We start from the raw sequence: 13,296 nt of genomic DNA on the forward strand, positions 1-13,296 counted from the left end.
GAAAGAATCTCCTGCTCCAAACTCAATACCTTCAAGCTTGACTCAAGTTTGTGAAGTAAAAGGACAAAAAGGCCTTCTGGTGGAAAATTTGTGTTCAGATGACAAAAAGATTGAGTTGTTTGGCCACAATGACCAGAGGTATGTCTGGAGGAGTAAAGGTGAGGCAATCAACCTGAAGAACACTGTAACTGTTCAGCATGGTTAAGGAAAGTGGGTGGAATAATGAAGAACCTCAGAATAACGTCAAACCATTAGATAGATGTTTGAAATTTGGACTCAATTGGGTTTTCCAAGCGAACCATGACCCCAAGCACGCATCACAGCTGGTTGTGGAGGATAAAGCAGGCGAATATTAAGCTTAAAACAAGTCCTGACCTCAGCCCTAATGAAAATATGTGGACTGTGATTAAAAAAGTTGGATCAGTGCCAGGAAACACACAAATTTAACTCAACTCAACCAATTCTACCAAACATAGTGGTCAAATATCCAACCAGAATTCTGCAAGAAGCTTGTTGATGGTGACCAAAAGCGTCTGGTGAAGGTGAAATTTCCTAAAGGACATTTAGCCAAATGCTAGGTGTGCTGTATGTATATTTTGACCCTGTGTTGATTTCAGAAAATTGTAAATAACAAATTTGACCTTGATGTGGAGAATATCATTTCATGAGGTTTCCCTTCTGCATAAACAGGAAGGAAGATACTCGGACGCTAAATAAAGTGTCACCGAATCCCAGTCAGCGATGAGAGGGTTGGGAGGATGGTAGTTGGGGGTGGAGGGTTTGGAGACAACACTCCAATGTCACACACTGACATGGTGTAAGCAAAATCTACTACAAGACAAAAAACACATTTCAAAAACACACCTTTGATTCATTTTTCATTGGAATTTAAAAATATAAAAATCACTAATCATGAGAGGAATATGTATATGGGTTGAATTGAAAAATCTTGTCTGTAATTATTGTTATGATACCGGTACATGTCCTCAGATCAAAGAAAGAAAGAAAGAAAGAAAGAAAAATGTTCATCCTGAGATTTTAAATATTGATCTGAAAGCTGACAGTATCCATGAGGAAAAAGCATCAATTATGTTTAAGCATGAAGCATAAAATCATTATTTTGTTTCTTTAGAAGATGTGAATCAGTTCACTGAAGGACCTCCTTACATACTCATCATTATACTGCTTCATCAATATGACTTATTGAGCTTCTCAAACATCTCATGACTCATTTATTATACACCACATTTCATAGTAGCCTAAAAAACATGGCTTCTCCAACTCAGGCTTCTGTGATTTTTTTTTTGCTACAGTGGTCAAAATCAACTTGACTTAGCTCCTGATATCCGAATGTTGGTTCTGGACGCAGGAAAATAATAATAATAATAATAATAATAATAATAATAATCACGTGTTTGTTTAAAACTTCAATTCTGGAGAATCAGAGTCAGGAGAATCTTTTTTTTTTAAATTTATTTTATTTTATTTTTTGCATATTTTGCCGACTGGGTCTGTCAGTTCTGGTATCACAAAATGAAAAAAGAAAAAGAAAAAAGAAATAAAGCGAACTGTCTTGAATACAGACAGAACAGAATTTCCTCAGACAAACAATAATCTCTGATAGTCTGATAATCTCAAATAAGTAAAAAAAATTATAATCCATTGAAATATAGTCTGTAGTCTCACCCTAGAAGCATCTGATAGCCATATTGGCACTTTTCTGGCCACGAGCTTCAGAATCTTTTTCCTTTTTTTTCTCCTGTTTTTTTTTTTTATTTTTATTTTTTAATAGCCCTATCACCACCACATCTCTTTGGAGGACTGTGAGATCTTTGTTCACTGTAGGATTACATCCTCTCAGCACCTTCTGACTGGACACTGAACAGAATTTAATTCAAACTGGTCACATGTTATCCAGACACATGCGTCTGTGGAATTTGTTTGATAGTGAAGTATTTGTGTTTGGTTCTCAGACTTTCAAATACAATCCTTAAATATTGAACAAATTACATCTTTGGTTGCAAGTTTTTTCAGTTGAGAAAAACAAACAACAACAACAACAACAACAACAACAAACAAAATAGCTGTAACATGCTGACGCTTCTTTTTTTCTTTACTTTGATCCTTTCATTTTGTCAGTGAAGGAATGACCATTCAGTGACAGTGAAGGAACCGCCCTTGTCCCCTTGTACCTTTTTTTCTTATTCCACATGACACCTTGAAGTAAGCATGAAACAGGCCGGACTCTGTCTCCTTGCTCTTTCTGTGGCACTTTTCCACACAGCTTCTCTCTGAGGATTTCCACTCACGAGTAGAGAGCACATAGTTATGAAGGGCTGAATAAAAGTGGCAGTAATAAAGGGAAATGGGCGCAGACAATCGAGCGAGCACGTCAGCTGTGATAAATGACACCGGCATGAACCTGAGTGTGTTCACTGCCCTTGCTCAGTGTGTTTTAGCCCTCCTGGGCATTTCAGCTGCCTGCTGGCTTTCATACAGAACACACAGAGTCCAGCGCACTCGGCCTGGGCAGGGGGGCAGGGAGCAGGGACCACAGCAACGTCCTCCACATGGACTGCATGTGTTCTGCAGGATATCTGTGTGGAACATTGAGTCGCAAAGTGAACGTAGAACCCAAATACTATCACTACTACTACTACTACTAACAACAGTAATAATAATAATAATAATAATAATAATAATATTTAGAAATCCAATCAGAAACAGAATTATATTCCAAATCCCAGAAAAATCAAAACCCAATTCAGAATCACAATGAAAACAAATCTGAATCAGAATCGGAACCAAAGTCAGAATCACACACAGAAAATAAGAATCACAGCTAGATTCAGAACATCTCTCTCTCTCTCTCTCTCTCTCTCTCTCACACACACACACACACACACACACACACACACACACACACACACACACATCCTAATAAAATCAGAACTGGATTCAGAATCAGCATCTGGACCAATTTGAATCAGAATCAAAATTGGTTTCATAAATCCAGTTGATTGACAGATGATCATGATGGAAAAAAAAATCTGTATCAGGATCAGAACCAAAGTCAAAATAATCAGAATACACATCAGAATCAGAAGCAAATTTGGAATCCAAATCTGGATCAGAACCAGATTCAGAATCCCAATCAGTCTGAATCAGAACCAGATTCACACCACACACACACACACACGCACGCACACAAATCAGACCCAGAATTTCAGACAGAATTAGAACCAGATTGAAAATCCTAATAAAATTCAGAACTGGATTCAGAATCAACATCTAATGAACAATCAGAATCAGGATCAGTTTCATAAATCCAGTTGACTGACAGATGATCAGAATGGAAATAAATCTGTATCAGAATCAGAACCAGATTCAGAACAATCAGAATACTCAATAGAAACAGAAGCAAATTTGGAATCCAAATATCAATTAGAGATTTAGTATTCAGAACACACACACACACACACACACACACACACACACACACACACACATATTTTGGATCTGATTTGTGACAGAATTAGAACCAGATTTAAAAGCAAAAACAAAATTTAGAACTGGATTCAGAATCAACATCGAATGAACAATCAGAATCAGGATCAGTTTCATACATCCAGTTGATTAACAGATGTATCTATGCCGTTTATAAACAGTATTGATGATATTATTAAATCAACACCATGGTGGTATTTTTACAGATATATCACAGGCTTCAATCTCTGTAACAAGCCTGAACTTATTGATGTGTCATACGATGTGCAGATTTTTTAAAAATCTGTAAAATGGGAGCAGGAAGTCCATTACTCCATTCCCAAAGCCTTGCAGACACATCGACGGCGATGGTTCAGCTCCATTTATTGCCTCTCTAAATGGACCTCTTATTGATTTATGATACACGGGCATCTGGATATGTGGATAACAGGCTGAAGAGCTGTCCACATAATTAAACTGGGATTTCTTTATACAGAACACCTCGGCCTTTTATTTCTCTTTCATGGCAGAAATAAAATCATCCAGGTGGCCATGTTATATCCGTCTTTCATTATAGCGAGGCAGTGAACCTGTCCTATAGCGCTCTTATCATTTCTGGATACAGCATACTCACTGTAAACATAACACACAGTCATGTTCCTCACAAAGCAGCCACAAACAATATGCGATGGAAGGAATAAAACACTCTGTGTCATGCTGGGTTTGGAAAATAATCAATGATGGGGTGTTGTGATGAGTTACTGTTACCATCCTGAAGTTCTTTATGATTTTTTTAGAACAGCATGTGCTATAAAAGAGGTGTTTTATTCCTCTCATACCACAACAAATACAAAAATATTGATGAAAGAACATGTAGTATATTTTGTCCATTTATAGTTATCTAATATATGCTGTGTCTAAAAGTGAGGCATCAAAGACGTATGATTCTTTCTGAAAGAGTTCATGCTACAAAAATGTCACAAAATTCCTACTTCAGTGTGATTACTGGGATGAACAGTGGCTCTGTGGTTACATTTCAAAATACTAATCCCAAATTAATAATGAGAGTATTTGCACTAAATCCCCTCTCCCTTTCTCTCTCTCTCTCTCTCTCTCACTCACTCACTCAAGTGTCTCTCTCTCCCTTGCTTGCTCGCTCACTCACTCACTTTCTCACACACTCTCTTTATTTCTCTCTCTCTCACTCACTCTGTCTCACTCACAATCTCTCTCACTCACTCACTCACTCACTCACTCACTCACTCACTCACTCACTTTCTCACACACTCTCTTTATTTCTCTCTCACTCACTCACTCACTCACTCACTCACTCTGTCTCACTCACTCACTCACTCACTCACTCACTCACTCACACTTTGTCTCTCTCTTTATTTCTCTCTCTCTCTCTCACACACACACGCACACACTTTTCTCCTTTTCATTTTTAAATCCCCAACTGTCTCTGAATTTGAAGAATGTTCTTCATGTCCTTTATAGAGACTCAAGCAACATCTGTAGAAATGAATCAGCTGATTTCTTTCATCACACAAATAAAATCCTGTCTCTTCTCTTTTACACACATTTCGCCAACTGTAAATCATTCTTATACGATTTTCTACATTTATAAAATGGTTATTTCATTCACATAAGTACTGGAAACATGATTCTCCATTTAATGATTTAATGAGCATTTGAAATGAATTGAAATGAGAATGATCATGCTTTAAGAAGAGAAAAGTATATATATATTTTTTCAAATTGATGTTGATTTCCAGAAATGGATTATTATCTCATCTCATCTCATTATCTCTAGCCGCTTTATCCTTCTACAGGGTCGCAGGCAAGCTGGAGCCTATCCCAGCTGACTACGGGCGAAAGGTGGGGCACACCCTGGACAAGTCGCCAGGTAATCACAGGGCCATATAAATACCTATAGAGATCTTGCAGTCACGTGACCAGAAAGTACACAGCCGCCATTTTGTCGGTAAAAAACATCGCTGAATACTGCTGAATACTGCTGCACTCGTGTACAAAATGGATAAATTTCAACCGACGGACTACACGGCTAATTTTTCTAATGAACAGATAATTAGATATATGTCTAAAATAAACGACCTACGGATTAGTGACCCTTATGGCTTACAAGACGTGGTTTTCATGACTGTGTCAGTGGATATGGAACTGCCAGAGGTGGAATACCCAGACGTGTATAATTACCTCATAAACTTTCCCTCGCTGTTCAGTGGTGAAGCACTACATGCTTATAAATCTCTGGACAGTTATCTTTACAGAAATTCAGGATTTGTCAGCCCCCCTCAGATGTGGCGTCTTGTAAACAAGAAAATAACAATCCTCATTGGACGGGTAAGTCACTTAAGTATTGAGTACTAGTGCTGATACTAGATATATCAGTAGTATCTAGTATAGCACTGACCAGCCGATTATATATTATATCTAGAGACTACATTGATTGTCACACCACTAAAGACCCAATCCACCCCCCCACCCCAAGCCTTTTTTCAGGTTCCCACTTCCTGGAATTTTTTATTAGAGCAAGTCATAAACTTATGTTGCGAATAACCACATGGATATACTGAAATAAATACATGGCGAACCTGAGATGAAATGGTCACTGCACAGGCGCCAGTGATCGTTCTTTCCAGTCGGTTCCCATGCCTTGTTCTTGTTGTTTGCATCGGTCCGGCTGATAGCAGCAATCCACTTTGCATGCCTGTCAGGGTCCTGTGGCAGCCTATGAAATTTTCTTCCCGATTTCTGACCTCTCCTGTTGTGGCATTTATATGCCATACAACTCTCCGGCATTGTGGCACGGTAACATTTGAAGATTTGGGCGAAAAAAACCCCAAAGTCAGTGTTGGAAAGATGGCGGAAATATGGCGTTTGACCTAACAAAATGGCGACTGCTTACAATCTGGAACGGATGTGACGTCACGTGCAAGATCTCTATACATATATAAACCTATAAAACTGTATTGTTTAAAAATAAATATATCATATTGTACTGCATGATAAAAATATCATGTGTGGATATTAAATTTTAAAATCTATTTTAAAAATAAGAATTAATTTAAAAGATGGCAAAAATGTTAAAAAAATTAAATGAAATAATGCATTTATCTTAAAAAAAAAATCCATGAAGGATATTTAGAGAAATTATGTCACAGAAATTTGATCTAATTTTGTTCCATAATACAACTCATTTCTACACATTTGAGCAACAAACAAACAAACAAACAAACAAACAAACAAACAAACAAACAAATTTCCTCCTGAATTTTAAATTTCTACATCTGCACCTCCAGAGTATTAGAACAATGTGTCTCACATTTCATGTAGATATGTAAAACAATCCTCCAGCCTCCTCCTGTTTCCTTCATACCCCGTTACTGTCGTCCTGCTGCTGTGCAGATCGTCACGCTGGATGCTTGAACACTTCTTGCTTGTTGTTTCTGTTTACTGTGAAAAGCCCGATGTAGCGTTAACGCTCCTGAATGGTGTGGATCTTTATGTTGCGTCTTCCTTCTGCGACAACTCCATTTTCTGAGCCTCTCCACCTTCTGTTGCTCACATCTTTTTTTTTTTTGCTTTTCATACTGTAGTCTCTTTGCGTTCTCCAGGATGGATATTTTACAGCCAGTTTTCAATAAATTAAACAACTGGAGGTAGAAGGAGAAGCAGAGGAGGTCTCAGGGCAGCTGTGTTCTCTGATACGGTGTAAAGTCTGAACCTGAACTGAGATTGTGCCCAGAAGTTGTTTATTCATTTTATGAGGTTTATATTAATATGCTCATTTAGAGTTTAAAAAATGTGTGCAATTGTTGATATGGTGAAGGATTTTTTGTGGTAAGAAGATATTTATTTAACATTTATGGAAAGAGTCTCCAGTGTCGAGGCTAAACCTACTTACTTACTTACTGAAGCTAGCTAATGTACATGGCAAGCTAATGTTACTTGAGGATGTTCCACATCATTAAATGTAACTATAAATTGATAAACACAGTAGTATGGTGTGTCATTCTGTAATAAATATGACATCATTAACATGTGCAAATTGCTGTGGTATAAAACTAATAAAACACTTGCTGTTCATCAAATTTGCAGTGCTAACGATAACTCCACATCATCACACCTCTACATCGTTGATTAGTTTCCCAGAACAGCACAACTAACCAAATGTTTTATTCCTTTCTTTCAAAGAAAACATTTTAAACATCGCAAAACATGTGTTCATATTACAGTTTTGGCCATCTTGCCAAATTTTAATAGTTTTCTGAACTGAGCTCAATACTGACTCCAAACACTTTTTTTTCCTGGAACTTTCTTTCCCATTCATTTTTTCCTTGAAAAAAAAAGCAGTCAAAAGTCTTAAACCAAACCAAGCAGATATGAGATAACTCATAACAGCAACATCATCAACAAAAAAAAGCCTTTTGCTGATCTGAAACATTGTAAACAATGTCACTGAATCAGATCAAAGTCATAAATTCAACTTTTTTCTTTTAATATCTTACAAATATTAAAAGTAATTCCAGAACAAACATTTTTGTTCACTTAGGTAATATTTTATTTGCTTGTTAAATTTTTCAAAACTATTTTTTATAATAAATCATGTACTTTTGAGGTCAATAAAGAATCATCACAATTTGAACAGAAAATACTGTAGAAAAAGAAGAGCACTGAGAGAATTAGAAAATAAACCAAACTGAAACAAATGCAGGTTTAGTTTGTAGTCTGGATTTTTCTCCCTTTTTACTCGTCCCATGGAGCAGGTGGGAAGGAACAGAGATGGACAGACATAAAGACCGGAAGACAGGAAGACAGAAAACACACACACACACGTACACACATCCACGCGCACGCGCACACACACACACACGGGCTAAAACAATGAACAGATTGCTGATAGAGTGCTAATTTTAAAATATTTTTTTTCAGGATTATGGGATACCATTTGTCACTATGGGGCTCATTTTGTCTTTTGCACATCTCATTCATGAACAACACAAAATTCAGGGCTGTAACATTGGTTTAGCATTTAGCATGAAGTCTGGGTAAAGCCTTAAAGATAAACTGATGAAAGCAACTCAAATAAGCCTTCGCTTGCATCATGATAAAATCTATATCTAGCAACATTTACTAACATTTACATTTTCTTTTTTCTCCTTTTTGGAACTTTTTATTACTGAAAAAAACCATGATCAAGGAGCAGGTATAATTTTGCGTCTATACAACAGGCTATAAAACACCACTGTCACAGTCCAGAGAGCACATTTAGATGTGGGTGTATAAACATATGTAATAAGATACTGTTGCGTGCATCAAGAATTTCTCGAACGGTTGCTTCTTTTTTGTTTCCACTGTTTTATGGCCTTAAGTTTTCCTCCTGCTGAGAACGTAAGGCCTTGAGATTGCTTTCGAGATTGCTTTAGGATTCCTCACACCGGCAGGCTTTTGGCAGTTTGCTCCGATGTTAGATGTTGGGAGGCTTAGGAGAATCTTTGCTGATCTCTCGAGGTGCAAAGAACAATCAAAAGCTTACACATGGACTCTTCGTGTTCATGTTAGCCCATCTTACAGCTTTTGTTGTGGAAAAACATCCTGGCAGAATCGACGCATAATCATATGGTGCTGTCTCTTTTACACACAAGCACAGCGTTTTGTTGGCTGGTTGCTTGAGGTGCAGATGGGTTTTGTATTGATAATCTGCTTTGCGGTTCATTATCAGGTATTTAAACAGCTATGTTTTCCTCAGACATCCTGTTGTCCAGCTGAAGCCATGCCAGCACTGTCCTGCCTGCCACCTCCTGTCCTGTGAGTGAAACCCTCAATCTGCAGTGTAATGCAATATCTTAGATAAACCGACTATGTTTTTTTTCAAAGCAGTTTTCTTTTCAGTTTTTTCTCCCCAGTTCTTGCTATTATACACAGGATATGGTTTTGTATTATGCTTTCAGAGAGAGAACAAGGAATAAATCAAAACAAAACAAAAATATCCAGAAGTCTGTAAAGTCCTCAAAAATGGTTCTGGAGCACATCCAGTGAAAGAGGGATCAAACATAGTACTCCTTGTCCTTATTTTTCTTGGTCTTGGCGGCGCTTTTGGCCACGTTGGCTGGTTTCTCTTTTAGGACGGTGCCATTGGACTGCGCCGAGTTGCTAATATAGTTACGGCTCTCATCCACACGATACGAGCCCTCGTCCCGGTTACGGTATTTGTACATGGCGTAAAGGAGGATGAGGATACACAGAGCGGCTGCTGCCACGATGCCCACCACCATACCCGTGGTGCTGCTGGATTCCCGAACCACCTCCACTGGGTTAGGGTATTCCTTCAGACCTGGACCTGTTGGGCTCGCTAGGGAAACACACACACACACACACACACACACACACACACACACACACACACACACACACACACACACACACACACACAAAGTCAAAGGTTAGCATCCATTTACAGATGCCAATCTATTTTATTTACACATAATGAAAGTAATATGCATTGCCAATGTCATACTGTATAAAAGTATATAATCCCCAGTGTTGTCAAATTCTTGATTCTAATCGGTCAGAAGGAAATGCTTATTTCACATTCATGGAATGAGTCTCCAGTTTCATAATTGTATGATTTTTATATTATAATACACTACTTTACCTCTTATTTATAAAATTTACATCTTATAGTGTTTACTTTTACATTTCCTTGTTGTTTTCACGGCCTTCTTTTTCCCTCCAATGAACAAAGCAGAGCCTTTTCAGCTTCCCATTTTCGAGCTATACTCCACAGAGCTCATTGAACTGCTTTTGTTTAATATGCTTATATACAAACAAACAAACAAACAAACAAAACACCCACAGAAATGAGAAAATTGTCACTGGATCATTAATTGTAGGTTTTTGTCGCAGGAAGAACAGATGGTGAGTGCACTCCCAAATTGACACTCCCAAGTCAGTGTTGCTAGCTTGGCACACTGCGATCATGTCCTCGAGAAACTATGCTGTAACTGATCCTGGCTGCACACTCAAGAATGTTTTCCCACATGGTAATGAAATGACTGGGGTGCTAGAGCACAGCTTTATTCAGGGGGACACCCCTTATCAAAAAGAGCAGCTGTGTTCAATAGCACCGGCGATTCAGTGAACATGCACAAACATGCAATTATGATGTAAATTAGAAACACAGAAACAGCGTCGACTGCAACTCAGCTCCTGGATGAAACCAGTGACTGCCCTTTAATGTACTCTAAACTCTTGATAAGGGGGGATTAACAACTTGCAGCCAGCGCTTTGGGAGCCATTTGCCGCTCTGAATGGGAAACTGATTACATATCAGCAAGCCTCCATTATGTACAAGAGGCATCTAAATCATAATCCAACTCCCATCAACTCTGATAACACTCAGCACCATAACCCTTCATTAGTCTCTCTATCTCTCTTTCTCGCTCTGTCTCTGAGCTGATAAAACATCTCGCATGCTCTCTTCAGGTTCTCCATTCACATTTATACATTCCTCTACAAACACAAATGAGCCCTAGTTCAGGTTTAGCTTTGTATAAAATTAATACAGGGTCATCGATTAGTTTATAAAACGTGACAGACACAAATAAATGAACAAATCATACACTTTATTCAGGCACCAAAATGACATGACTTTCCGACTAGACCTTGTATAAACCAGGTCAACATCAAGCCATTGAATATTGTGTCAAAGTGTGCTTTCGCATCTAAGGAGTCTGTCAGAGTCCAAATCAGAGCAAAATGCACTGATTGTCCAAAATTAAATGAAACAAATCATTGGACAGTAATACAGCCACATATGCTGTGCCAGAAATGCTGACAAAGTCACGTGAAGTCACTTTTATATCCACTTATCAATTATTAACAGCATTTAACGTCCATGAGACAAGTTATAGCAGCTATAAACAGAAATTCCTCACAAGCTTCTCTTCTCTTTATTTCTTTCTTCAAGTTAATAAAACAAAAAAGCAGTGTGTTTTGTTCCTGAGAAGCTCCAAAGCGTAAATTTCTGTCCTGAAGATGTAACTTAAATTTACAGCTGTACCGCTGACAATCACAAAGCGCTGACACTGGAGACTCCTTCCATACATAAATGCTAAATAAACATCTCCATAAATATAGAAAACTTCACAATCATAATGATTATACAGTACTTTGTTGAACAACACATAAAATGCATCTAGTATTTGACTTACTCGCCTTACTAGACTTGCAGCTAAACAAACAAACAAACAAACAAACAAACAAACAAACAAACAAACAAAAACACACCTTGTGATATTACAGACAAACCGTAAAAGTGTAAATTCCTTTGTCCTGAAAATGTCAGAAAAAGTAACAGTTTTACCTCCAACTCTTCGAAAGTGCTTACGCAGGATTTTGCGTAAGTTTTTGTGTAAACATGATAAAAACAAGACAAAGCTGGTGCTAGGTTAGGTTAGGGTTGGGGCAGGGTTGGCATAATGTATCACATTGTCTATATGGCATCAAACAAAATCCAACCATCATTAAGAATTTATTATGAGATCAGATTTGTGTCATTGTTTGATATCTATAGTCATCCTTCAACACTTTCTTTCTCTCTCCCGTGTCAAAATATCTCCTATCTCCATGTTGTACACATTTCCAGTCAGGTAAGTGTGTGTCACTGTCTGATATAAACTCGTTATAGTGTAACATAAGTACAGGGATGCCAGCAGACACTCAAGGACAGGGGGAAGATGCCTCGCGGAATGGAGTGTGACTGAGCGTTGGAACAGATTAGCAGTTCCTGCCACTGCCGGTGTTATTCCTTTGGACAGGTGTGAAACAAACTCACTCCAAGGCAAAAAAAAACCCCCAGAAAACCTGCAGGTCGTCACCTCCTTATGTCAGCAGCAGAGAGGGGACGGTGTAGGGATCAGGTTATTTGTTGTTCAGGGTTAAAGAGTCAGGACTACAGATAAGGACGGTGAGTAGAGGAGGTGAAATCTCAGTGAGATGCTGGAGAAGCAGCAAAGACTCATAGTGCAAGTTACAAATACTTGTTTTATGCTATCATTAGTTTTTTATTCACTGGAGGGAAAAATTAAGGGAGTAAATACAGTGAGAACAAAGTTGAAAGACTTTATCGTATAAATAAAATTTCTTATTACTACTTTGTGTAATTAAAACAGAATATTAAATATAAATATTGAGCCATGATTGAGACTTTTTCCTTCATTATAAAACTTTTTTTTTATTTTCATCAACTTACATATTAGGACCATTGTAGGTAGAATTAAAAAAATAATAATAATAAATTTAAAAAAAGGAGCTGAGGGAGGGAGAAAAAACAGATTAAAGCCGTAAATTTATGACAAAACAAAACAGGATATTATCTGAGATTATAAAGTCATAAATTTGCAAGGGAAAAAACAAACAAACAAACAAACAAACAAACAAACAAACAAACAAACAAACAAAAACCCTCAGAAAGTCCAAGATTAAAATCTCACAAATTTATGAGAGAAATAAACCTCAGATATTTTCTGTGACCACAATCGCATGCTTCCTGGCTGCAGTGCATTCTGAGAAATGTAGTCAAAAAATTTCTTCATACTTTATATATTTATATTTTATAAATATATATTACAAAATCACACAGGAAAGACTAAATTTCTGATCATTCTTGGGTCAGCTGTGATGTCTGTTGTGTGATGACCTTGAGCCAACCTTGCAAAAAAAATACATAATTTTTCCAAGTTTTGTATCTCATAAATTTGTGACCTTGTAAATTTTGAATTTGAG

At 37.5% G+C, this 13,296-nt stretch overlaps 1 protein-coding gene across 13 annotated transcripts in view; it reads right to left on the reverse strand.

Annotated features, from left to right (window-relative positions):
• Positions 1-8,123: 8,123 nt before the first annotated feature.
• The window catches only part of LOC132883485 (neurexin-1a-like), a 602,912-nt gene continuing 597,739 nt past the window's right edge, over positions 8,124-13,296 (reverse strand). For all 13 annotated transcript variants that reach the window (XM_060917172.1, XM_060917171.1, XM_060917169.1 and 10 more), the window contains one exon: positions 8,124-9,862. In XM_060917172.1, the coding sequence (XP_060773155.1) occupies positions 9,558-9,862 (305 nt within the window). In that variant the 3' untranslated portion in view covers positions 8,124-9,557. The remainder of the gene's footprint in view (positions 9,863-13,296) is intronic.

The sequence above is a fragment of the Neoarius graeffei genome, chromosome 3 (assembly GCF_027579695.1).
Source record: "Neoarius graeffei isolate fNeoGra1 chromosome 3, fNeoGra1.pri, whole genome shotgun sequence".
NCBI classification, from domain to species: Eukaryota; Metazoa; Chordata; class Actinopteri; order Siluriformes; family Ariidae; genus Neoarius; species Neoarius graeffei.